The following is a 24286-nucleotide window of genomic DNA, read 5'->3' as shown; positions in this document are numbered from 1 at the left end:
TGTAATGGGACTATCAACTCCAATTGTCACTGGGGCAAAAAATTTTTATAAAATATGCAGCTCTGACTTACATACAAATTCAACCCGGGGACTACCTGTATGTATATTTTCTCAGGGGTAGGGAGCCCCATTCAGGAGGTCTGCTATGGGGCCCTGTCTCTCCTTTCTGCTATCCAAGATTTGTGCCCTCTTTTTGGCCACTTATATCCTCATATCATTTTTGAAATGGGGTGATGTGAGCTAGAGATCTGTCGTTTTGGGGGACTGTTTTGCATTATTAGGTGCAGCAGTCCCACTCTGATTACCCTTTATGCTTGTTATCCTTTTATCTGTTTTTAAACTGATCTGCTGTATACACTTTTTATTTATTAATCAAGATTTTTTGGGGGGTTGATGACACATTCCTTTTTTGAGGTATGTTTTTAATCTGCAGATCTATACCTGGGTGCGAAACTGGCTCTTGAAAAGAGAAGATGGGAACTCCGCTTCATGGAAGGAACACGTTTCAGATTCTCAGGTATAGATACATTTTTTGGGATCCCTCGAGGAAACAAACCATGTACAAACCCTGGTGCTGACTAGATGATAAGTCATTGATGTAGATATTTTGGAATGGAGATTTGTCTAACCAGTCATCATAGGGACTCTTGTAGTCCTGGCAATTACTCATTATCACCAAATATTATATGCAAAGAAAATGTCATCCATCATTATAAAAGTCTGCTGGTAAAATGTATTTTAGCTTTTGGAAAGGCCGAAATCAGGTGCAAAAAAGTCACAAAACTAAAGAAAAAGCCAAAGAAAAATATGTGCCCAAATGAGTTGTAGTCACCACTAATAGGTAACACTAAGGAGGCAAATTTATCAAATTAGACGGGCAGTACAGTGTCCTAAAGAGGACTGTTCAGGGTCACATAACTTTTAGGATGTGACCACCTAGGTCCATTTTAATGCAGATAAATTAACTATTGAAAATTAAATTATATTAAGAACTTTCCTTGATGTGCAGTATATATGTTGATATGCAGGACATACCTCGCACTGATGACGTCCACGTATATTGTTTTGGCTAAACCCTTAATGTATTTCACTAAATCTTTATAGTGAAGGTTTGGTGTCCTACATAGTTAGTCATATTTGCCTATTTCCGTGGTGTTATGCACACAGCCGCAGTCTCTTGTTATTACACATGAATAATACTGACGTGTCCCGCACATCACTTATCTCTTTATAGGAACATAGTATACACTGTGCATTAAACAACATGCCAGATTTTCCAGTACAATAGTGATGAATGAAATACTTTTCAGTGATCACTTGGAGAGCCCCCGAGGGAAGGATAGGAAGGACAGGAGAAGGATGGAGGTGTGAATCAGGTGTGGATGGGTGTGACGTACCATAATACACATAGGTGTATATATACTCCTGGATTTCAGAGATTTTCCTCAACATTTACATTTTCTTTGCTATCTATTAAGCAGGTAAGTAAAACTATTATTTGTCTATATTTAATGGAATTGTCAGCATAATTTTACTATCCAAATGTGTCTCTTCTACTATGGATTTGGTTGATCAGCCCAAAGGGTTATCCCCCCCCCCCCTAAAAGTAGTAAGTGGCATCCCGGTTTTAGGCTATCTAGTTTATTACTGTATCTTTATATTGTGTTTTATTATTAAAATTTCAAATATAATATCTAATCATGCAAAATAAATGGATGTATAAAAATTATATACCTTTATCTTATACAAAGATTGCTGGAATATCCATATATTGCAATCTATGTGTGTGTCGGGGCGGTCGTGTGGGCTAAAGGTCCGCTGTGGACATTTAACTGGTTGTCCAAAATGCTGTGATTCTAGTGTATTTTAGCTTTCGGAAAGGTCAAAATCAGCAATGAAAATTCTGATAAATTGAAGTTTTGCAGATGTAAAGGTAAACAATCGGTTTGTGAGTCATGGACCATGCGCTGGTTGGATTTCATAGACTGACCATAGTGCCAAGGATAGGACTCCGAGTACCGTAATGAAATATGGCATAAGGAGTCCCTTGGATTATATATCACTTTAATGCTACTGTGGTCGGTAAAGTGAATTACCTTCACCTAAGTTAAAGGGGTGTTCCCACTTTGGCAAATTAATGTTACTGTTTGTGTTATAAAAAGTTAAACAATTTTCCAATATACTTTATGTATCAATTCCTCATAGTTTTCTAGATCTCCGCTTGCTGTCATTCTACAGAAAGCTTCTATGTTTACTACCAATGGACAGAAATCTGACCATGGTCACACAGGTGCACGGCTCATTAGTGTCATAGAGAGTAATCAGAGATGTGTGATATAACGACCTGTGTGACCATGGTCGGATTTCTGTCCATTGGTAATAAACAGTGAAGCTTTCTATAGAATAACAGCAAGCAGAGATTTAGAAACCATGAGGAATCGATACAGAAAGTATATTGGAAACTTACACAAACAATAACATAAATTTGCTGAAATGAGAATACCCCTTTAAAGTGTCTTGAATTTATATAAGATCCGATCTACTATGCAGCAACTATCTGCGCAGGTTGGTCCTTGGCAAATTATCAGGGGCTATCTTTTAGGAATCACACCCTATAAAGCCCCCACCATTGGTTTCAATATGGTTGAAGTGGATGTCTGTTCTGTATATATGTTTACATTGGACTAGGTTGTCCCACTGGTTGATTTCTATAAGGATTGGGTGATTATTCTGCAAGACATGAGCAGAAATCTCTATGGGGCTCCTGTAGCTTTTAACCCTTACATTGCAATGGTTGATGGCTACAGGTAAAATCCACTAAAATACATAAATACATATTTCAATGGTGACATGTTTAAAGAATATCTCTTACACTATGCTGCTCATTTAATTCAAAAGGTTTAACCCACTGTGGATCTCCAACCATTGTTGGATATAGTTTAAAGTTTCTTGTCACTAATATCTATATGTGACGTGTAGGATTCAAATTTATACCCTTTGACCTCTACATGATCTTGATGGATTTTGCACCTTGTCATTCAATGCTGTATTTCTTATCTCCACAGACGTATTCATCATGTCCCTTACGTCAGCTTCGTTTTTCCTTATGTTGGCTGTCTTGAGCTTGGAGACACAGAGCTGTGATGCCTCTACTCCAGGGTGTCACCTCCATCGTAAGTGGGAAGGATATATCACCATAGGAAATCAAAACTACCTCTCTCCTCTCCTGACATGTCTGTTATGGCTAATACTTGTACCTGCTATTAAATAACAATTCTGCCTTGTATTTTCTTATAACATTGGGGCACATTTACTAAGAACAGTGCAGTATGTACTATGTGCAGTTTGCCTGTGTATAGAGCAGGGTGCGCCTGATTCATAAATTGTGGAGCCCTTCTTCATGAATCTGGCGCCCCCTGCACTGCCCCAACAGAGTGCACCAACTTATTTTTGGTGCACCTTTAAAATGTGGCAGTCGAACTGTCTGTCATTTCTGTCGGACTTTGCATGTTAAATGTGGTGCACGTTCCGACTGAGCACCGGAACACCCATTTCAATGACGAAATTCGTGTCCCATGTAAAATAGCGCAGCCACTACACAAAAGGGTCGTGCGGCACTTATGTGTCTCTGACACTTCTTAAAGAAAACCTAACATGAGGAATCTACTACCAGAAGTAGATCTGATGGTGGATTTGCTCTCATTCATCTGCTCTGCTTTCATCTGTAATTTAATAATCCTGGAACCTACCTAACTTGTTACAAACTTTATTTTAGTAATATGTAAATTATCTGCAGAGGCTTCTGGGGTGTGTCCTAGCCTGCCCGGATACTGGGAGCTAATGCTACTCCACACCCCAGTAGCCTTTGCAACTACTTTACATATTACTAAAATAACATTTTTAACAAGTTAGGTTCCAGGATGATTAAATTACAGATTAGGGCAGAGGCAGGAGGAATCTACTATCAGATCTACTTCCGATAGTAGATACCTCATGGTAGGTTTCCTTTAAATACATGCGGGAGCAGTTTGCACTGAAAAGAACGTGCAAAGTCTGCCAGAAAACTGGCAAAAGCAGTAAATGTGGCCTATTGGGGGTCATTTACTAAGGGCCCGATTCGCGTTTTTGTGACGGGTTAACCGAATTTTTTCGTTTTGCGCTGATTTTCCCTGTATTGCTCTGGGATTTCGGCGCATGGGATCGGATTGTGGCACATCGGCGCCGGTGTGCACGCGACAGAAATCGCGGGGCATGGCCTAACGAAAACCCGACAGATTCGGAGAAACTGCCGCATTTTTTTTTAAAAAAAGTGTCGCGGGACACGTGTTTACCTTCACCCGGCAATGGATCGTGCACCCCAGCGGACCTCGGCAGACTTCAGCGCAGCACACACTTGGTGGACGCTAGAGGAACTGCCTTAGTGAATCGCCGGACCCGAATCCACCGCAGAGAACGCGCCGCTGGATTGCAAATGGACCGGGTAAGTAAATCTGCCCCATTGTGTTCTGCTGTTCCTCTCTTTTGACAAAAGTGCTGTTTCCATACACAGACAGACATTTGCAGCAATGTTAGGATACCGTGAGAGTCTGAACCAATGGCTCTTTCCCCCCTGGTGACACCCTGTTGTCAATTCATTTGTGAATTTATCAGAGGAATAACAGAGTTAGGGAAAAAAGAAGAGTTATAGGGAAATAATGAAATAGGACCTGCCCAATTTGATATTAAAGTAGCAGCAGGTCGTTTGCAGTGTGTATATACATCAGCCATGTGGTATACATGGAGCAGACAGTCCGCAAATCCTAGTAATGTGACGTGTAAGCACCTAGTGCACAGGGTTGATACAGCATAATCCGGCTATTAAGTTATCATTCTCTCTTTGTTAGCCTCTTCTCTATCAGTAATTCCTGCTCTATTCTTTCCTTTGTGTAGTGGAAGAATAGCGCTGAATTACAATCTGTCTGCCCTTCTGTTTTATTGATGTATCAGTGGAGACACAACAGATCTGAATGACACACGTCTGTGAGCAGACATCTATACAAGGGTCTTGAGGGGTTATTGCATTATAGGATTTTCAGGCAGCGATCAGAAATAAACTCCTATAGAAATGTTCTTATGTGATATTTGATGCATCTAAGACTTCCAATGCTGTTCTATAGTTGAAAATCAAGTTTGGATTTTAGAGGGTTCAATTCAATTTTTCATTGATAACTCAAACCTACCTGCTACATCTATTGTGGCAGGGCTTATGTTACAGCACCCCTAAGTGTCACAATTATTGGGGATAAGTATGTGATGGAATCCTCTTCCAATAATTGTCCTGAAAATCTTTTCATGTAACAGGCCTTTAATTGAAAGAATATAATTACCAGTAGTGGTCACTTACCAGGACCCTTATGGTACAGCTAGACATTTTTAAGAAACTGGATTTTGCACAATAGTTTTATAAAAGTTTTTTGAAGTCCCATAAATTAAATGAAATTTGCCATTTGTTTTTATGCATTGTGAACCAAACATACCTTGAGAATTCTGTAGCCACATTGATGCAGAAACATATCTTATTTAATCCCTGAACTGAGTGGTTTTGCTCAAAAAACAATTATACAATTCAGGATCTTGGGAAAGCTGGGTGCAGAATGGCCGCCGTGCACATTACACATTACTTCCACATAGACAGGAGCTGCTTAAACTGTCCAGACAGTACTAATCAACCTGAGCTGGATGACTCATACATAGCAGCTGGGGGATGGTGCAGCAGTTGATTACTTCTGCCTGTCAGGGACAACACAGTGATGACATATTCTCGGCTTATGTTGGGCAGGACAAGGCTGAAGCAGAGCATGATTATGGTAAGAGGAGAAGCGCCAGCAGCCACAGGAGCGACAAAGCCTCATAATTTTATTGTTTTTTCAGCAACACCACTCATTTCAGGGATTAAACAAGATATGTTTCTGCATCAATGTAGCTACAGCACTCTCAAGGTATGTTTGGTTCATAATGCATAAAAATAAATGGTAGATTTCCTTCAATATCTTGTTACGCTAAACATAGAAAATTTCTTTAGACTATTTGAAGTATCTCATGATTCATCTGTAGCAGAATACAAATCAAGGTTACAATCTTTACTGTTTCGTATCTTTTCGCAGCTTTCAATGTCACTATAAGAAGTGATCGCAAAGGGTTTTGCAAAGGGACCCAAGTCATCAATGCCTGTGTGGGATACTGTGAATCCAGTGCATTTCCATCCAAGTACTCAGTGCTGGCGGCCAGCGGCTACAAGCACAATATAACATCTGTATCACAATGCTGCAGCATAAGCAAACTACAGAAGGTAAGAGGAGATTACAGAAGAGGTAGAGGGTTACTAAATATTAAAAAATTTAGCAAGATGTCAGCTGCCCGTGGGTTGTGTTACTTCCTTAGCTCCAAAGCTTATGGACATGAGTGCCACTATTTGTGGCACTGTCTAGTCCCTCTTTTCTAATATTATAAAATTATAAAAGTTTTAAGCCCAACTATAAAAGTTGAAGAAAAAAATATTTCTGTTTTATTTTCTAGGTGAAGGTTCGTCTATTTTGTGGGGCATCTCGATGGGAAGAAATAGAGATCGGGTCGGCAGAGTCCTGCCAATGTGCCACGTGTCGCTTGTCCCGTTATTAGTTGTGGCAGGATTCAGGTCACCAGCAGTCCATGCAGTTGCCTGTACTAATTCCGTTCCCTTAAAGAAAATCTACCAGCAAAATCCATCATAAATATACCAGGGATATTTAATCATAGATCTAAGCACCGCGACTGTGGTAATCTTCTTATATTTGTTATCAATGGCCTCCTTCCTTCTAAAATCAACTATTATAATTGTGCTAACTAGCCTGAAGGGCTCCTGCGGGTGTTGCCAGAGCCCCTCCATGCTGCAGCTTCAAGGCAGTCACACTGTCTTACCCTCCCCCTCTGCCTGATGTAATCTCACTGTAGCAGAGGGAGTTTAATCACACAGTGGTGGTGGTGGTGGGGTAGTGCTCGTGTACAGTTAACAGCCTGCGAATTGCAGCACGGAGGGGCTCTTATAATACCCCATAGCCCTTCTGGCTCATTAGCATAATTATAAAAGTTGATGTTAGAATAAAGGAGGCCATGGATAACAAATATAAGAAGATTACCACAGTCCCGGTGCCTGGATCTATGAGTAATGTCCCTGGTTTATCATGATGGATTTTGACGGTAGATTTTCTATGACAGTGGAATCTACACATAGTATATATGATAATATACATATACAACTCACCCTTTCTTCATACTGCAGCACTGTAGGTCCCCAACTCTTGATGCACTATCCAAACTTATATACAAGCTAGAACTAAAGAAAACAGGTGTTTTTATTCTTTATTTATATGAGTTTTGTAACTTTATTTATACTTAATGTATGACGTGTGAATTTGTAACTGGGTTTAGAGTGGAAATTCTGCTCTTTGATGTGTTGTTATTTTATTTAAGTATTTAAGAGAATTTTGGTTCATTAGTTTTACAATAAAATGGTTCATTTATTTATTGGCCTCAGTTTTTTTTTATACAATTCACGCTTTAAGCCCTCTGAACTGTTTCAAGTCCATTCTACATTAAGAGTTAATGTAGAACCAGGGGTCATTGATTCCTGAATATCCAGGTCAATTTTTGCAGTTCTGTTCAGCTATTCTTTAAATGATAATATTTTTGGAGCAGTTCCACATATCTCAACAATTTTTAATTAGCCTTTTTTCATGACCTGTGAGATAGTTTTACTAATTACATCTTTTTCGTTTATAGTATTAGCATTCAAGTCTGTTAATAAGTTGTAAAACTGAATAACCTTTACCAAAATACATTAAAATACATACAGCGTCAACCCATTGCCCTTCCCCAGGTTCAGCTACAGATGCAGAGGATGCATGTACTTCTGCAATCTCTCAGCTTTGTCTTCCTTATGGTCCCTATCCATTCTAACATGCTAGCTTTGTGGTCCTTATCAATTCTAACATGCTAACAGGCTGGAGGTGGGGCACATTTCAAATTGCTATATTTTCGGTGTCACCTAGAAAAACCGTTCTGGTGAATATCCCCTTTAATATGTTTCCTGTTGCCACAGAACCACAGATATCCACTGTTAAAATTACAATTGAGAATAATGAGTTTTTTTGATAAAATTCACATTCCTGACTGCACTTTTAACAATGTATCTCTTGGTGGATATGTAGTTCTGTGGATGGGTAAATACTTGTCTTTAATATGACACCAGAACTGTGTTTCTAGGTGCCACGGTCAATCCATATATAGCAATTGTTGCTTATTTTCATCTTTCCACTTCTCCATTTGGCCCTGCAAGGGCTCAGGGGACCCCCATTTTCTGAGATATGTGTAGGCCACAGAGGCGGGACCTGCATCTTTCAGGTAGTTATTAGAAAGCCTTAAGATGAGAATACCCCCTTTAATGATTCAAATAAAATCAGAAGACCAGAGAGGTACAGTATGGACCCTAGCAGGTTATCAACACCAAGGATCTTTTCTGCAACTGAATACATGGTCTCTAAAGATTCAAGATGCTTCAGAGAAAACATGTAATGGTACCCCTTTCTGGTGGATCCAAAACACTCCTTAAGATATAAAAAAAAACTACAGCTACTGCAGGTGTTGTACTATATAACTTATTGTTGCCTGCATTTCATAGAATCTACCAGCTGGTGTCGCTGCTGTGCAGGGTGAAATCCTTCCATTACTTTTCATGGCTTGTTCATTCATCTCACTCTAGATAGGGTCCCCTGCAGAGATCACATTGAAAGGACAACACATTGGGGGTCATTTACTAAGGGCCCGATTCGGGTTTTCCCGACGTGTTATCCGAATATTTCCGATTTGTGCCGATTTTCCCTGTATTGCCCCGGGTTTTTGGCGCACACGATCGGATTGTGGCGCTTCGGCCCCGACATGCACGCGACGGAAATGGGGGGGCGTGGCCAAACGATAACCCGACGTATTCGGAAAACCCGCCGCATTTAAAAAAAAAAGTGTCGCTTACCTTCACCAGGTATAGGATGGTGCATTCCGGCGGGCCTCGGCGGTCTTCAGCTCAGCAGCGACATCTGGTGGACTTCGGAGGAACTGCCTAAGTGAATCGCCGGAACGCGGCGCTAGATCGCGAATGGACCGGGTAAGTAAATCTGCCCCATTGGGGCACATTTACTAAATGTCCGCGGACCGCATTTCCATCGGGTTTCCCGACTCTTTCCGATTTGTGTCGCATTTAACAGGGCTTTTTGGCGCACGCGATCGGATTTTGATGCAATCGCGCCGAATTTCATGCGACACAAATCAGGGGCCTGGCCAGACAACCCAACTGATTAAAATTCAAATTGCATCGCAAGACAATGCACTCATATACACCGGGAAGAAGATGGTGAACTCCGGCGGACCTCAGCGGGGAAGCGGCACATGCAGGATATCGGGCGCACGATCTTGGTGAATCGTGCCGGACTTCATCCTTGTTGGACAGTCCGGATCGGGGGTATTTTTTTTGCCGTCCCATAGACTTCTAAGGGAGTGCACATACATAAACACGGCCAAACAAAGCCTAATTACATTGTTAACATTTGTGTTTACAAAATGCAATGTTAATGCAATAGGTTAAGAGAATTCTAACATGTTAACAAAACATAAACATTAACACAGTGTTTACATAGGCATTGAGATGGTCTTAACATTGCTTTTTGTAAACTAAAATGTTAACAGCAATGTAAATAGTCAAATCTATTCTCCTCAGCTATTGTATTACGTTTCGAAACCCACTGTAAATGCCACGTGTGAAGGCAGCCTCAAAGGGCTTTGTTGTTGACCTATCTTTTGGATCCACTGGAAACTTCAGATTAGCTCCTCTCACCAGAGGCCCATCACATCCAGATGTCTTTATACATGATGCCTCTATCCATGGAATTAGATCCACCATTCTTCTAGAAAAGACTTTTATTAATGTCCTCTAGAAGTGGAGAGTTGCAGTACACAGTCTGTTTTTTTAGTTGGTATTTCCAACCTGGAATTTTCTCAGTTCATAGTTTGACACCCTCCACGAAATCTATTGATATTTCAGAATAGTAAAATATTACAATGTCATCGCTCTTAAACAAAGCATCACTCAGACATGATTGTTACCCTTATTTTACTCAGCAAGAAGACTCATGCAAAACATATCGTTTCCAAAAAATAACACATCTTTCAGTATTATGTTTAAAAAGAATCCCTAAAATGCACCAGACCTTACAAACTACGTTCTAGGCGTCCTGTAATCCGCTCATGGACTTTCAACTAGTAACAATCAATCGACACGATTTCTCTAAGACGTTCGTTTCCTCCTTCTGTTTTATTTTATTTCTTAAAGCTAAATGACTAGGTGCGCGAATGAATATACATCATCGAAAGGCGTAGACATAAAAACGGGAACATATTTCTGAGACCCAGCATTTAATTCAGCAGTGAACAGGTTAAATATCGTAGTCACCCCCTCCCCCACTCCTTCCCCTTTCCCCTCCATGAACTAAACAGATCAAACGCTGACCATATTAAATACCAAATAAATAATACAATAAATAAATTGTTTAAAAAAATAAAAATTAAAAAAGAAATTAAAAAAACAAACATTGCACGCAATATATTCATATTTATATATACTCTTTGCGAATAGGCTATTTTAGACCATTAATAAGAGGAACAAGGCTTCCCCACCCGCTACCCTCATTCTCACACAACATAATCTGCTTATTTTTAGGTGGCTAATAGATATTTTTCTGCAGCAGAGATTGGACAAGTTGATCCCCAGCCCATGATCTAGGACACTGTTTGAGGGCCCAGTTTGGGGGCATCAGTCACAATTTTCCTAATTTTAGGGAAAATCATGACTTGCGCTCACAGTAGAGGTCAGTCTCGTAACCTTAAAAAAAATAATAATAAAAAGTCTGTAACAACATTGTGGCCACGACATTTGTGCATGTCACATTCTCTGCTCAAATATGCAGGTAATAAAGGTTACACATAGATCACTGAGAAGAACAGGGTTATAATGAGACATATATTATACAATCATTGCTTCCTCTGGACATCTTGATGACTAGATGGATATTAACTCTATGTCTCCTTCACCGAAGGTGAGCAGAAGATCTGATATCCAGCACTCGTCTCCCAGATTTGTTAAAATGACTGAATTCTGTTCCAAAAATCTTAAAAGGCTCTAACTACATGCAAAGTATTGCAAGTCACTGATATTGATTCTCTTCTTTAGACAAGTGCTGGTTAGCGATTCTTCTACTGTGGTCACAGTGTCTGACTGGTCCACCAGAGCTTCAGAGGAACCTCTGGTGGGACCAGGCTTTAACCCAATACTGAACAGAAAAAAACCCACTTTGGAGGCTACTATCTTCTCTTTCCTAGGGGAAAACCCAGTTTGAAACTGTATAATAATATTTTGAAGCTCTAACCCATTAACAATGTGATGTTTCCGTCTTGCACCGCCTGAATCTCTGTTACATAGATAGTCTCTCAGGATTTTTTTTCATGATATATCATTTACCTGATACCTAAACCAGAATATGAAAAGTTTTGTACTTCACTTTCATCTAAAGGGACATTAAAGAGACTATATCGCCAACTACATGGAAATAAACCGCTAGATTACTGTCATATAAGCTCAACTCTGGACATTTTAGACACCAAGTGGACATCTTATTGCGATGATATCTAACAACGTAGCTACTGGGTAACTGGCTTGCCTTGAAATCAGATCTTCATTCATCGAGGCCAAAGCTTGACCAGAAAATGCCATAATTTTTATGTTCATTATCTTCTGGATTTTTGTTTTTAGCATTATGTCCTTCCAACCAGTTCAGCCAGTCCAGCTGACCACAGCATTGTTCAGTCGTCTGCTTTGAAGCCTTGCTCTCACAGATGACAACGGGAAGCAGACATATTGGAATTTGAGATGGATAACGACCATCGAGCCCTTTGCTGCCGAAGACGGAGCTGCTTCTTTAATCCATCATGATTGTGTTTGTTCCAGAGAGCCTCCACAAAAACGCTTGTTCGTCTTGCTACAATTGAGGGAAATATTGATTGACGGCACGTTAATTATCTGCATAGGGAAACATGAATCATTTGCCCTTGTAAAAAATAGGTTTCCCTCTGTATTATTCCATGAACAATGCGGCACTATCATTAGAATGCACCTTCGAACAATTACTTTATTTAGCTGCATAAAATCTTTCACAAAGTCTTAGAATTTGAAGAAAGGGTCTAAACTGATGCCAATTGTTATGCAAAACTTTCCATCACAAGTTCTTAAACTTTAACGCACTGTCTTTCAGGAATTTTCCAAAGCCATTATTTCTCCTTTCACTTCTTTCTCTTCTTCTTCCACTCAACAGCATGGCCACGTGCATTCCTAGGTTGCAAGCCATCTACTGGATGGTGTTGGGACAGGACTGGCTACCTTGTATCCATGAACCCAGCATGGTGTTAGTCCAGAGATTGATGTTAGTTTGACATTTCTTTACTCTCTAAAGCTTCTTTACAACAGTAACTATGTATGGGTGGGGGAGGGCAGAGATGGTCATGGTCATAATAGTGGTTCACAAGTGGCTTCGCAGAAGCCCTGTCTCTTATTGACAGAATAAAGATGGTTGCCGGAGAGACTTTCCCAGAAGTCTCTGCTCTCACAAACAGAAAGTGACAGACAGGAGACATAGGCCTTTCCAGAAGCCTCTGTTTTTTACAAACAGAAAGTGACAATGGTTGATTATTAAGAAGACTTTCCCAGAAGCCTCAACTGTCATGGTCAGGTTCATGGTTGATCTGTGACAGGCTTGCCCGGAAGCCTTGACTTTGACAAAGAGTGACGTCCCAGGGAACTTCCCAGAAGCCCCTGCTTCCACTGGACAGAGAATGACAAATTGTTTCCTTCTCCAAAGAGCTTTTATGTGTTAGAGAACAGTGCGGAGAACCTTCTTCATAAGACTTCACAATGTCATTCAATAAGATGTAACAAGAGATGAACAATGGCTTTTCCCCAAAGTCTTTGATGTTGCCAAAACAGGTTGGTGATTTGTAGACAAGCCTCCAAAATGTTTTGTCCTCCTCCCTAGGAATAGGAAATGCACCAGCTACATCATGGAAAAGAGACGCGTGATATTCTCATCCATGTTCCATCGATGGACCTATAACGGCTTGAGCTACTGCTTTTCCCCTTCTTAGGGAAGAAGTGAGGAATTTTTGAAAGAAAGAGAGGGTATAATATGGGGAGGAGGGGTGTGGATTGGTTGCAGTGGTCTTACTGGAAAGTGGTATTGAGGGTCTCCTAACTTTTACTCCCTCGGCTGTGCTGTAAATTAAGCTGGTTCATCTGCGCTTCTTCTAGGCCATTCAATTTTTTAAGACGAAGTTCATCCAATTTTTTCCAAAGCTCCTGGCGATCTTTTTCACGCTTCAGCTCTCTGTGGGATGAATTACATATTACATAGGTAGTGAATTACATATATACATAACTCATGTACATAGTAATGGGAAATGATTATTCCCCTGTAACTGAAAAGTGGAATAAGAAAGGAATTTTGCTATAAAATGTAGGATTTTTTTGCCATCTTATGCTGCCCTTCCCACAAAGGGACATCACCTCTCAAACTCTATGCATGGGTGGGGCTTAGTGGAAGGTGGGATCACCTCCCATTGTCTATGCATAGGTGGGGCTTAGCGGAAGGGGCATCACCGCCTATTGTTTATGCATGATCGGGGCTTAACGGAAGGGGCATCTATCCAGTAATGTAACTTACTGTTGTCTGTCCAGCTTATAGGATGCTGTGAGTTCATCAAAGAGCTTCCCATTCATCTCCATGAAAGTCTTCAGGACATTGTAAATCAAAGATACTATGGTCCTAAAAAAATACAGTGAAAAAGAGTAAAGCAGAACTAAAAATGTAAAGCAAAATACTATGGGGGGAATGTATCAAGAGCCGCTTCATTGTGCCACTGGCACACTTTGCGTAGGATATACCTATAGGCTCCAGCCTTAATTCTATGCTAGGTCCTGTCTGTTATAAAATTGTGCTATAACCTGGCTATAACCTGGTGCATGCTATGGTAAATTTTCCAGACTGAGGCACCCGCCACCACCTGTGCCCAGTCCTGTCAAGCCCACTTGGTGCGAGGGTGGTGAAGGTGGAAAAAAAAAATTCCCCCCTATATTTTTCAATAAAAGATAAAACGGTGACTATATATGTACGGAGGTAATTTAGTCTACATATTACTTCATAGTTTGGTCAATAGCCGAGTGCTGTGCTCAGAAATTTTCGGGCCTCCCATCGTATCGAATGGAGTGTTAGGAGGCATGCTTAGTGAGAATGCTTGATCGGGTCTCAGCAGTTGCACCCCCACCCATCTTATTATTATCCCCTATTTAGGAATGCAAAGCCTGTCTGTAAGAGAAACCTTAGAGCGCTTATTTCCCAATATATCCCTGTGTGGTCTAACACTTACTGGTTCCAGTGTTCTTTGGAGACCTGGTAGAGGGTGCCAAATATCAGAGGCAGGATGGTGTGACAGTTCTCCTCTATCAGACTGAGGATATACTCATTGTTCCAGAAATAAAGTGCCCTTTCAGCAACCTGGGGGATTACATGAGGAGGTAGAGCAATGAAAATGAGAGAAGACAATAGACGACAAATTGTAGACAATGGAAGGAGCATTTTATCGGCAGAAAGGTAACAACGTAGATATTAAAATATATATATATATATATATATATATATATATATACACATGATTTCTTGCTGCATCATCCATCTATTTCATATCTATCTCATATCTATCCTTCCCATATACATTGATCCATTTCATATCTATCTGTTCATCCACTCATCCCATATCTATCTATACATCCATCTATCCATCCATTTCATAATTATCATCCTTGCATTCCATCATCATCATCTTCAATATCATCATCACTTTCACCTGGTCTCACCATCATTTCTCTCATCCACAGGTATGTCTGGTCCCAGCATCTCTTGTTCTTCTCTGCCCCTTTAGTGTTTATTTGTATGTGTACTTGCATATCTGTTTCCCTGTTCTCCCTGGAGTCTTCCTGACTCCGTTCTCTGTCTCTCCACTCTCTTGATTAACACCTGATAGTTGTAATTTATTTGTCCTGGTGTATAAATTGGAGACTACAGGTCATACCTGACTGTGTTCTTACCCATTGCATCTTTTCTAAGTGCAGCTATTTAAGTGCACAGAATTATACCACAATTGAATCAGAAGGAAACAAAGGGACTTTATCTGTAAGAACATGTTTAACTTTTGTCTTTCAAAATGTTATCTGAAAAGCACAATAACCTCTTTCCGCCATCGCCTTCCCACTCCTAATTTTGTGGACTTGTGGTGACACTTAGAAAAGATGCACTGTCCAGTTGGTGGCGCTGTAGGTGCATTGGCCCTGCGGCACCAACTTGACCTCTCACCCTATCGCCCTCCACTAAGCGGATCATCAGCTACATGGGCTCCATATTGCACAACTGGTGGCAACAGAGCACTGGATTGGATCCTAGCAGCCAAGAGCACCAGCAGCAGCTTCATAGGAGCACATGAAATGGAGAAAGGCTGCACCAAGGCTCCAGTGGCAGCCACAACCAGACAGCTTAACCGCCCGTGCCTGGCAAAAGTGGAGCTACGAGGGGTGTCTATTTTGCCAAACCAACACCAGCATCAGCAGTAGCACACCACTAGTCCACCACGACACTGTTGGTGCCACACCGGCACCCCTAGTGTAGTATGCCCTATATATGTCTGTCTAGTCTGTGTCTATTTCCCGATATGTAATGTAATGAGTCATGTAACCTGTAATGTGCTGTATCGTAATATCTAGTAACTATGTTTGTATGCAACCAGGAACTAGCGACAAGTAAATACGTGCCTCTAGAAGTGTTTATGTATTTGTATCGTTAAACCTGTAACAATCGCAAGAACACAATGTACAAAATAATTTCCCCCCCAGGGGATCAATAAAGTTGTATCATATTTATCTCTATATCCAGCCATCCATCTATCTATCTACCTGCCCCATGTCAAATACCCATCTGTCTCTGTAAAGAAGACTTTGCTTGATACCTGGAAGTGCGGGCTGGAAACACAGCGGGCAATTTGCTTGAAGAGTGGTTCCTGAATCTTAACAAATTGTGATGGTTCAATAACATCCAAAATCTCTTCCAACTCTCCAAGGAACATCACCTGGCAGGAGAAAGCATGGGTTAAATTGCTAGTAAAGCCGTTGAGTATAAGCCGACCCAAGTATAAGCCGAGGCCCCTAATTTTACCACAAAACCTGCTAAAACCTATATTTTTTCTACTCGAGTATAAGCCGAGTTTGGGTTTTCAGCACATTTTTTTGTGCTGAAAAACTAGGCTTATACTCGAGTATATATGTTTTATGTATTTAAATGCAGAGAAATAGTTGTAAATGTAACATTTGTCCCAAGTGAACAAATACCTAGAGGCAGATTTTCTTGTGTTTTTGCAACTATTTTGTCTCCTATATGCATTTGTGCCATATTTACTTCTGTTTTTGAAACATTTTTGAGACTTTTCAAAAGTAAGCGGCACATTTTAGCCAAGTGCGCCTTATTTAACTTAGAAATCCAGATGTTTTTTTCTAATTTATGGTATGCGATATAAATCTCAAAATTACTCCTTTACAGAGGAGGCGTAGATGAGGAATCGATACAGATAGTATATTGGAAAATTGGATAATTTTTCATCATACAAACAATAATATTTATTTGCTGAAATGGAAATAACCCTTTAAAGTTATAGTGGGGGCTGTATATGAAAATGACACCCCCAACTAAAACTTTCACATTTGATATCTCTGATTTTGTGGCACCTTCCACTGAATCCAAATAACTGTTTGCATTGAGAGAAAGCTCCCCTAATGAGCCCCATTAGGGGAGCTTTCTCACAATGCAAAGAGATATTTGGATTCGCTGGAAGGTGCCACAAAATCAGAAATATCGAATGTGAAAGTTTCAGTTTTTCTTAAAAAATTTATTAATTAACTTAAATTAAGCAGGGTAAGATCAGGGTAGGGTCCCTATGGTCTCCATAGCAAATGTAAGGTATGGTCTATACAGGGTATGGTCAGGGTATGGGCCCCCTATATGATGGGTAAGCCTTTATTCCCAGTTTTCTTTGCTAAAGTGGTATGACTTTCCATAATTCAAAAACTATAAGAATATTATTGATAAGACTAACTTGAAGCTTCTGGGCCTCAGTGCAAAATGCGTGTCAGGCCCCCAATTATAATGTATTGTTTATAGTACTACTCTTATCATATAGGAAAAATACACCATATGGGCCCCCTAGGCCTCATAGGCCCATTTGCGACCGCTCCCTCTGCACCCCCTCAAGTTACGCCCATGGATAAGACTGAACTATCACCCTACAAGGTGGGCAATGATGTCTTAGGGGCTCCTTTAATGGGGGCTTTTATTTTTAACCTCAAACAACTTTCAAAAAAGTGTTATAAGCACCAATGAAATATTTTCCAGTGGTTAGGAAATATGCCAGGGATTTGCCACATCTTGAGCTAATGCTGTATACATATTGCAGTAACGTCCTAGGCGATTTCATTAACCTGATGATATTGCTTAACAAGATGAAAAATTGTTACCTTTATGGATAGTTTTTGCAATCTGCAATAAAACATAAAAAGCTATAGCCGGCAAAAATCTGTTTCCATGGACACCGTGGTTGCTAAGGGATGTCAGATATTCACAAGATATGTGCTCCATGGGTACAATAGCTGTGGAGTCATCAAATGACACTTCCACCAAAAAATAAATAAATCAGAATAGCTGATTTATTACATAATATATGCAGACCCTAAAAACCTGAGAACATTTCATACAGGCATAGAGATGACACCCATCTATCTGTACATTATGGCACCTTTGTCTATTTTTACTTTAGGTGCAATAGATGTTTTACAGAAGATGATGGTTAAGAAGTTCTATTTATTAAAGGAACAGTGAATATAGAAATGTGCTTCATCCCACCAAATGCTTAAAGGGCATCTACCACCAGGATGAAGGATTGTAAACCAAGCACACTGACATACCGGTGTGTGCCCCCTCTGGCAGAAGATGCTCTTCTTGCAGCTTTGTATGCCTTTGTTTTTAAGAAAAAGAGGTTTTAAAAATTAGGCAGATGAGCCTTCGGGGCTCCAAGCTCCATTGACATCTATGAAGTCTGCAGTCCCTGAGGCTCATTTGCATAGTTTGTGAAACATTTTTATTGTAAAAATAAGGTCCTAAGAAGCTAAAAGAATAGCAGAACCTGCCAGAGGGGGCACACACCAGTATGTCAGTGTACTTGGTTTACATTCCTTCATCCTGGTGGTAGATTCCCTTTAAAGGGGTTTACTGAGCTAAGAGAATTCATGTACCCATATAATTGGTTATTGATAGCAGAATGGTGGGTGGTTAAACGCCCAGCCCCCCCTTAATTTAAAGGGACTTTATCAACTCCCAATACACCCACAAGTAAATATAGCATCATGTGGAACATTTTCTACGCTTTCCAGACATATCCTTTCTGTTTCACAGTGACCTGCCATCTTTGAGAAAATTCTGGTTTTATATTTATGCAAATTACCTTCTCTGTGCCGCAGGGAGATGGTCCGCCTGCTGGTGCACCTGTTTTCTTATGCAAAATAGCTCGGTTATTGTGGCAATGGGTGCTGCTGTTTGGTGATAGGAAGCATAGAAAGAAGAAACCAGGTGAACCATCAGGCATGGCCACGCCCATAGAAGCTAATTTGCATAAACATAAAACCAGAATTTTCTCTAAAATTATAGATCACTGGGAAACAGGAAAGTTATGTCTGGAAATCTTATAAAGTGCTCCACATATTTCTACATTTACTTGTGAGTATGTTGAGAGATAGTAGGCCCCCTTTAAGGAGTACATTGCATTCCAGCAAACTTTTTACCAAAGTGTTTGTTTTAAGGGGCAGTCGTAGACTACTTACTGATCTGGGTATGACCCAGCTTTCCAGGTATGGAATATTTTTGCAGATGCATTGAATATTCAGTCTTTAAAACATCTTGGGCATTGACTTACCTCTTTCTGGGTGCAGGTCTTTGGCCAATACTTTAACAAACCACGAATTACCTGTAAAGAGGAGGAAATTGTTCATTATTGTGATTTGTTGATATTTTTATCATTATGTTCAATTAGTGCCGAGAGAGATGTTTAGTGGAAAGAACTATGGAAGTTTTTAAGATTGCAGGTGTTCCCTCATTTTTCTTATGTTGTATATCCGGTAATAGGTCGGATGTTCCAAATAGGCCATGACAGACTATGTAAACTTGTTTGAGAGGACCTGACACCCATATTAAAGGCACTAGGCATATTCATGAGGCGGGGGGGCGGTGACTGCCGCATGAAGCTCGGCAGTCACCGCCGGCCTATGGAGTGGGAGGGGCATTCCCAGGGAGAAGCTGCACCTCTAGTGTTATCGGAGGAGTGTTATCGGAGGTTTCTAGCGGAGATAGCGCCATGAGCTGCGACAGGTCCTCTTTAAGGTAAGTGTGCACCTTTTATTCACTTATATTTTTTTAGAGTCAGCATCTATCTTCCATTAGCCTTTCAAGATCACATTAACTTTTATATTTTTTTTACGTTCATGCTTGTTCATTTTCCACTTCATGCATTCCAAAAGCCATATGTTTTTTATTTTTCCATTTACAAAGATATTTTAAGGCATTTTATTTGCTGGACATAATGGGGGAGCATTTATTACGGGCTTTGAGATTTTTTACTCTGTTGCTGCGCCATGTGTGTCCTTATTAATATCTGTCAGCGCCACAATTCAGCTTCTTTTCCGACACTCACAACTTTATTTTTTGTCGCTCAATTTGGGCGCAGCTTTTTGATCCCAACACTTTACTTGCTATTCTAGCTCTCAGACATTTTTTTGGCACAATTTTTGGCACAAAATTAGACCAATAAAAAACAAATCTACCAACTTCTAAACTCCTTCATGAATGTGGTTTGACATTTCTAAAGCCCATTTTTCCTTCTTACAGTGCACCAAATACACTAAAGGGAACCTGTCAGCAGATATTGACCTAATAAACCACTACTCGTATGTTGTCATGCAGCAAAACACCTTCCAAATAATGTTTCTTTCATGGTCCTGTGTGGTGGCATCATCCAGAAAATCAGCTTTGAAGTGAGATGTGAATTAGTTGTATAAAGTCAAGGAGGCGGAGAATTTAGCACTGAAGTCAACTCTCCTTGCCTTCACTGTAATTGATGGTCCTGCATCCAGAAACTTCACTAGGGAGGATGTGGGTAGAGCTAAACTTCAATCTCAAATTCTCCGCCTGATGTAGACTTTATTCCAGTCTACATCTCACTTTAAAGTTGATTTTCTGTATGATGGAATCACGCTGGGCCATGAATGAAATATGATCTGGAAGGTGTTAAGCTGCTTGACAACATACTAGTAGTTGTTTATTGCGTCCATTTCTGATGACAGGTTCCCTTTAAGGACATGCGCTACAATATAAAATCACTATATAAAATCAATATAAAAATGTACAAATCACAGCTAAAATTGGGCGCCAAAAACCAACAAACGCCAACACCAAAATAATAAATACCCCCATGTACTTCTCAGCGACACCACTTATAATCTGTGAAGTATACTAGGAATGACCTCATGTCCTAAAATATACCTTAAAATTGTATAAATGAAGCTTTCCAGTACTGAGGAATAGGCTAAAATTTCTTTAAGCTTTTGTGCAGGACAAGACAACGAATAGATGCAGTTATCGCTGCACAATGGGGTCACCAGTTAGTAAAAGCAAAGGGTCACATACTTTCGCCACTTCCAGATATGTGATATGAACAAATCTAATATTTTGACTCGATACTTTGATTTGGTTCTCTTAAAGTACTGTTAGGATTTATATTTGCACAACTCACTACAGGCAGTCCCCGGGTTACGTACAAGATAGGTTCCATAGGTTTGTACTTAAGTTGAATTTGTATGCAAGTCGAAACTGTATATTTCATAATTGTAGTTACAGAAAAAAAATTTTTTGACCCAATGTCAATTGGAGTTTCAAAATTTTTTGCTGTAATTGGGCCAAGGATTATCAATAAAGCTTCATTACAGACACCTTACAGCTGATCATTACAGCCTGGGACTATAGTAACATCCAGAGAGCTTCACCAGAGGTCACAGTGGGCAGAGGGGTCCGTCTTTAACTAGGGGTCGTCTGTAAGTCGGGTGTCCTTAAGTAGAGGACCGTCTGTATATCAACTCTGAAGAGATTCAGTGAATCCAAGTGTAAAGGATGTGATGTAAATTATTTCTTGTTAAAGGAAATGCAGCATATAAATTCAGCAGAAAATAATATAACATGACCTAAAAATGACGTCTTTTTCATCTTAGGTAAAACATATGGCACTGAATGTCACATTAATGGTTAGTTCACATGAAGGAAAATCCATAGAGAAATCAATCTCACGTGGAAATAAATGGGGGGCGCCGTTTCTTTTTTCACCATCAATATGCTGCTCAGAATATAGGTTGTTTTAGTCAAAATCTGCGTCTGAAAACACAACTACGTGCTTGAACATACCCTTAAAGACTGGAGGTTTGGACTACACAGCAACATGTAGTCAGGAGCCATAACTCCCCCCTACTACTAATAGTAATAGAAATCTGCAAGCACCAGCGGACATGACCTGAAATTCGTTTTCTGCGCTCCCACCATTTTCACTAACATTTATGATCTTACAGTGATCGCTAAATAACCATGGCCCGAAAGCGATAATACAATGACACTTACATGCTCTGTTAATGAGGAGTCTTTTTCCAGGAACTGCACTGCACAGTAAGCAAGCTGAAGATAGAATGTATGAGCCGCTGTTAGTATAAGATCGCAACACAAATTGTATATTATACACATGCAACATATACGGTTATGAACAAGTCTATGCTTGATTATTAAAACATTATTACATGAAGCACAGAATAAGCAACAATTTACATTCACAGACCCTCTTAATGTCCCATTATTATAGAGAGTTCATATCCACAGCATTACTATATACATACCGTAGATCCTATACACATGCACCGTATGGATTCATGTAACACTATCATATGCCGGCGCTCGTGCGTACACATTTTCGCAGTGCGATACATCAAGAGGCTTTCACCTCTTCGGACAGGGTGCTGTGCGTAGAAATAAACGCAGGCGGCGACTTTTCACATGGGAAAAGTTGCCAGCAGTAGTGAGTGTGCAGGCGCGGGGACTGTAACGCCCCATGCCGGCCCACTCCCGGCCGGCCACGCCCTCCGCTAGGCCAGCCACGCCCCCTTCACAGCCCACTTGTGGGGCAAATAATCGAAAATCTAGCATTGACGTTGCACAGAGGCCCTGATAAATATGCCCCTATATGGGCCAATAACAGACTATGGGGCAGATTTTTCAAGTTGTTTAAAAGTAAGAATGTTCTTAATTGCTTGTGGCAACCAATTACAGCTCAGCTTTCATTTTACCGGTGCTCATGAATATTTTAAAGGGGAGCTGTAATTGGTTGCAATGGGCAACTAAGAACATTCTTACTTTTAGACAGCTTGATAAATCTACCCCTATGGGTCAATGCATGTATCCTATGGTAGTAAATCTCAGTAATCCTAGTAATAGAAGGTATTATATTTAGGGTCTGGAGCTAGGACGGGAGATACATTAGGGGAAGCTCTTCTTCCTAGATTCACAATCTGGGAAGTTGTTAGCAATTTGTGTTTCTTACCTGTGCATGGAATATAGAAAGGGATTTTGCAGAGTGTAGAGGTATTAATACTCGGACAAGGAATTGTTTGTGTTCAGATTTTAGAGGTAAAGCAAATCCATTGATGATACTGTACAAAAAAATGGAGAGAAAGGTCAGTTTATATATCTGAATCCTGGACATTTAGGCCGGGAGCACCTGACCATCATCGGCCGCGCGCCGTATGTTTTGTGTACTAAGGGGAAGATTTATCACAAGTGTCTGAGAGCAAAATTGTTCTAGTTTCTCGTAGTAACCAATCAGAGCTCAGCTTTCATTTACACACAGATGTTTCTAAAATCAAAGCTGAATGCTGATTGGTTGCCATAAGCAACTGAAACTGTTTTGATCTCAGATACTTGTGATAAATCTCCCCCTTTAAATTTCTGATGGATCAGTGCCCATGACTTGCCCTATTTTTATCGGAACGTGTGACTGAGAATTGTTAAGACCACAGCGTCACCCACCTGCCCAGGATCTCCAGCAGTTCGGCCACACCATTAAAACGTTCTGTCTCATAGATAAATCTGGAACACAAAGGAAAGACACTTAGATACACATAACAGAACTACACTCTGTGTAATGTCACGCTTATGTTCTTTAAAGTTACCTCAAAAAAGAATTATACTTTTAAGCTTAAAGGAAATTTACCATCAAAATCAGATAGATCCAGGCACTGTGACTGTGGTAATCCTCTTAAATCTGTTATCCATGATTACCTTCCTTCCAAAATCAACTTATGCTATTGAGGGGAGTTACTAATTGTAGAAAAATTCGGCACTCCGTTTTTTGCAAAGTAGAAGGAAATCTTTTATTTTTGATTTGCAAGCAATCCAATATTTAAAGTGTGTACCGTTTCGATGCAACAATGGATCTTATTCAGACAAGGATTACAGGAGGAAGAGGGGGAAATGAAGGAAAAAGCGGATATACCTCTATAGCGCAGGCTAGAGGAGAAGCGGGTCTACCACAAGAGAGAAGGTGCCTTCTCCGTATCGGAAGAAGATCCATTGTTGGATCGAAACGTTACACACTTTAAATATTGGATTTCTTCCATATCATAAATAAAAGATGTATTTAATAAAATAGATTTAATAAAAAGATTTCTTCTACTTTGCAAAATCAGAGTTCTAAATTTTTCTGCAACTGGTTTATATGCGATGGTACCCTATTCGACGCACCCAAGCTACTGTGAGAGTGACCTGTATACTTCTTCAATGTGGAGAGTTACCATTGCCCTTCCATGCTGTAGCTTCACAGCCCCCCTTATCCCTCAGCATTCCCTCTGCCTCCTGTAATTTCACACAGTTGGAGGGAGGAAGTGGTCACGCACAGTGTAACAGCCTGTAAATCTGCAGAACGGATGGGGCTCTAGTAACAC

The 24286-nt window shown here is 40.2% G+C and overlaps 2 protein-coding genes across 3 annotated transcripts in view; one reads left to right on the top strand and one right to left on the bottom strand.

Moving 5' to 3' along the window:
• The first annotated feature begins 1259 nt into the window (after positions 1-1259).
• On the top strand, positions 1260-6752 carry GPHA2 (glycoprotein hormone subunit alpha 2). The gene is made up of 4 exons (XM_072114338.1): positions 1260-1481; positions 3066-3173; positions 6144-6328; positions 6556-6752. Exons 2-4 carry the CDS (start codon positions 3077-3079, stop codon positions 6655-6657), a joined length of 384 nt encoding a protein of 127 aa, XP_071970439.1. The 5' UTR covers positions 1260-1481; positions 3066-3076; the 3' UTR covers positions 6658-6752.
• Positions 6753-11831: 5079 nt separating this feature from the next.
• The window catches only part of PPP2R5B (protein phosphatase 2 regulatory subunit B'beta), a 46890-nt gene continuing 34435 nt past the window's right edge, over positions 11832-24286 (bottom strand). For both annotated transcript variants that reach the window (XM_072118299.1, XM_072118300.1), the window contains exons 7-14: positions 23373-23432; positions 22888-22996; positions 21918-21971; positions 19174-19224; positions 16165-16284; positions 14536-14663; positions 13833-13934; positions 11832-13496 (exon numbers count right to left, since the gene is read on the bottom strand). In XM_072118299.1, the coding sequence (XP_071974400.1) occupies positions 13361-13496; positions 13833-13934; positions 14536-14663; positions 16165-16284; positions 19174-19224; positions 21918-21971; positions 22888-22996; positions 23373-23432 (760 nt within the window). In that variant the 3' untranslated portion in view covers positions 11832-13360. The remainder of the gene's footprint in view (positions 13497-13832; positions 13935-14535; positions 14664-16164; positions 16285-19173; positions 19225-21917; positions 21972-22887; positions 22997-23372; positions 23433-24286) is intronic.

This window comes from Engystomops pustulosus, chromosome 7 (assembly GCF_040894005.1).
Source record: "Engystomops pustulosus chromosome 7, aEngPut4.maternal, whole genome shotgun sequence".
NCBI lineage: Eukaryota > Metazoa > Chordata > Amphibia > Anura > Leptodactylidae > Engystomops > Engystomops pustulosus.
The sequence above is the reverse complement of the archived record's forward strand: the minus strand, read 5'-3'. Positions and strand labels throughout refer to the sequence as shown.

Excerpts from the sequence above, each read along its gene's own strand:
- GPHA2 (XM_072114338.1), top strand. The coding sequence starts at position 3,077 with ATGTCCCTTACGTCAGCTTCGTTTTTCCTTATGTTGGCTGTCTTGAGC. Across the intron at positions 3,174-6,143 it reads TCCAGGGTGTCACCTCCATC|CTTTCAATGTCACTATAAGA; the intron begins GTAAGTGGGAAG and ends ATCTTTTCGCAG. Across the intron at positions 6,329-6,555 it reads GCATAAGCAAACTACAGAAG|GTGAAGGTTCGTCTATTTTG; the intron begins GTAAGAGGAGAT and ends TTTATTTTCTAG.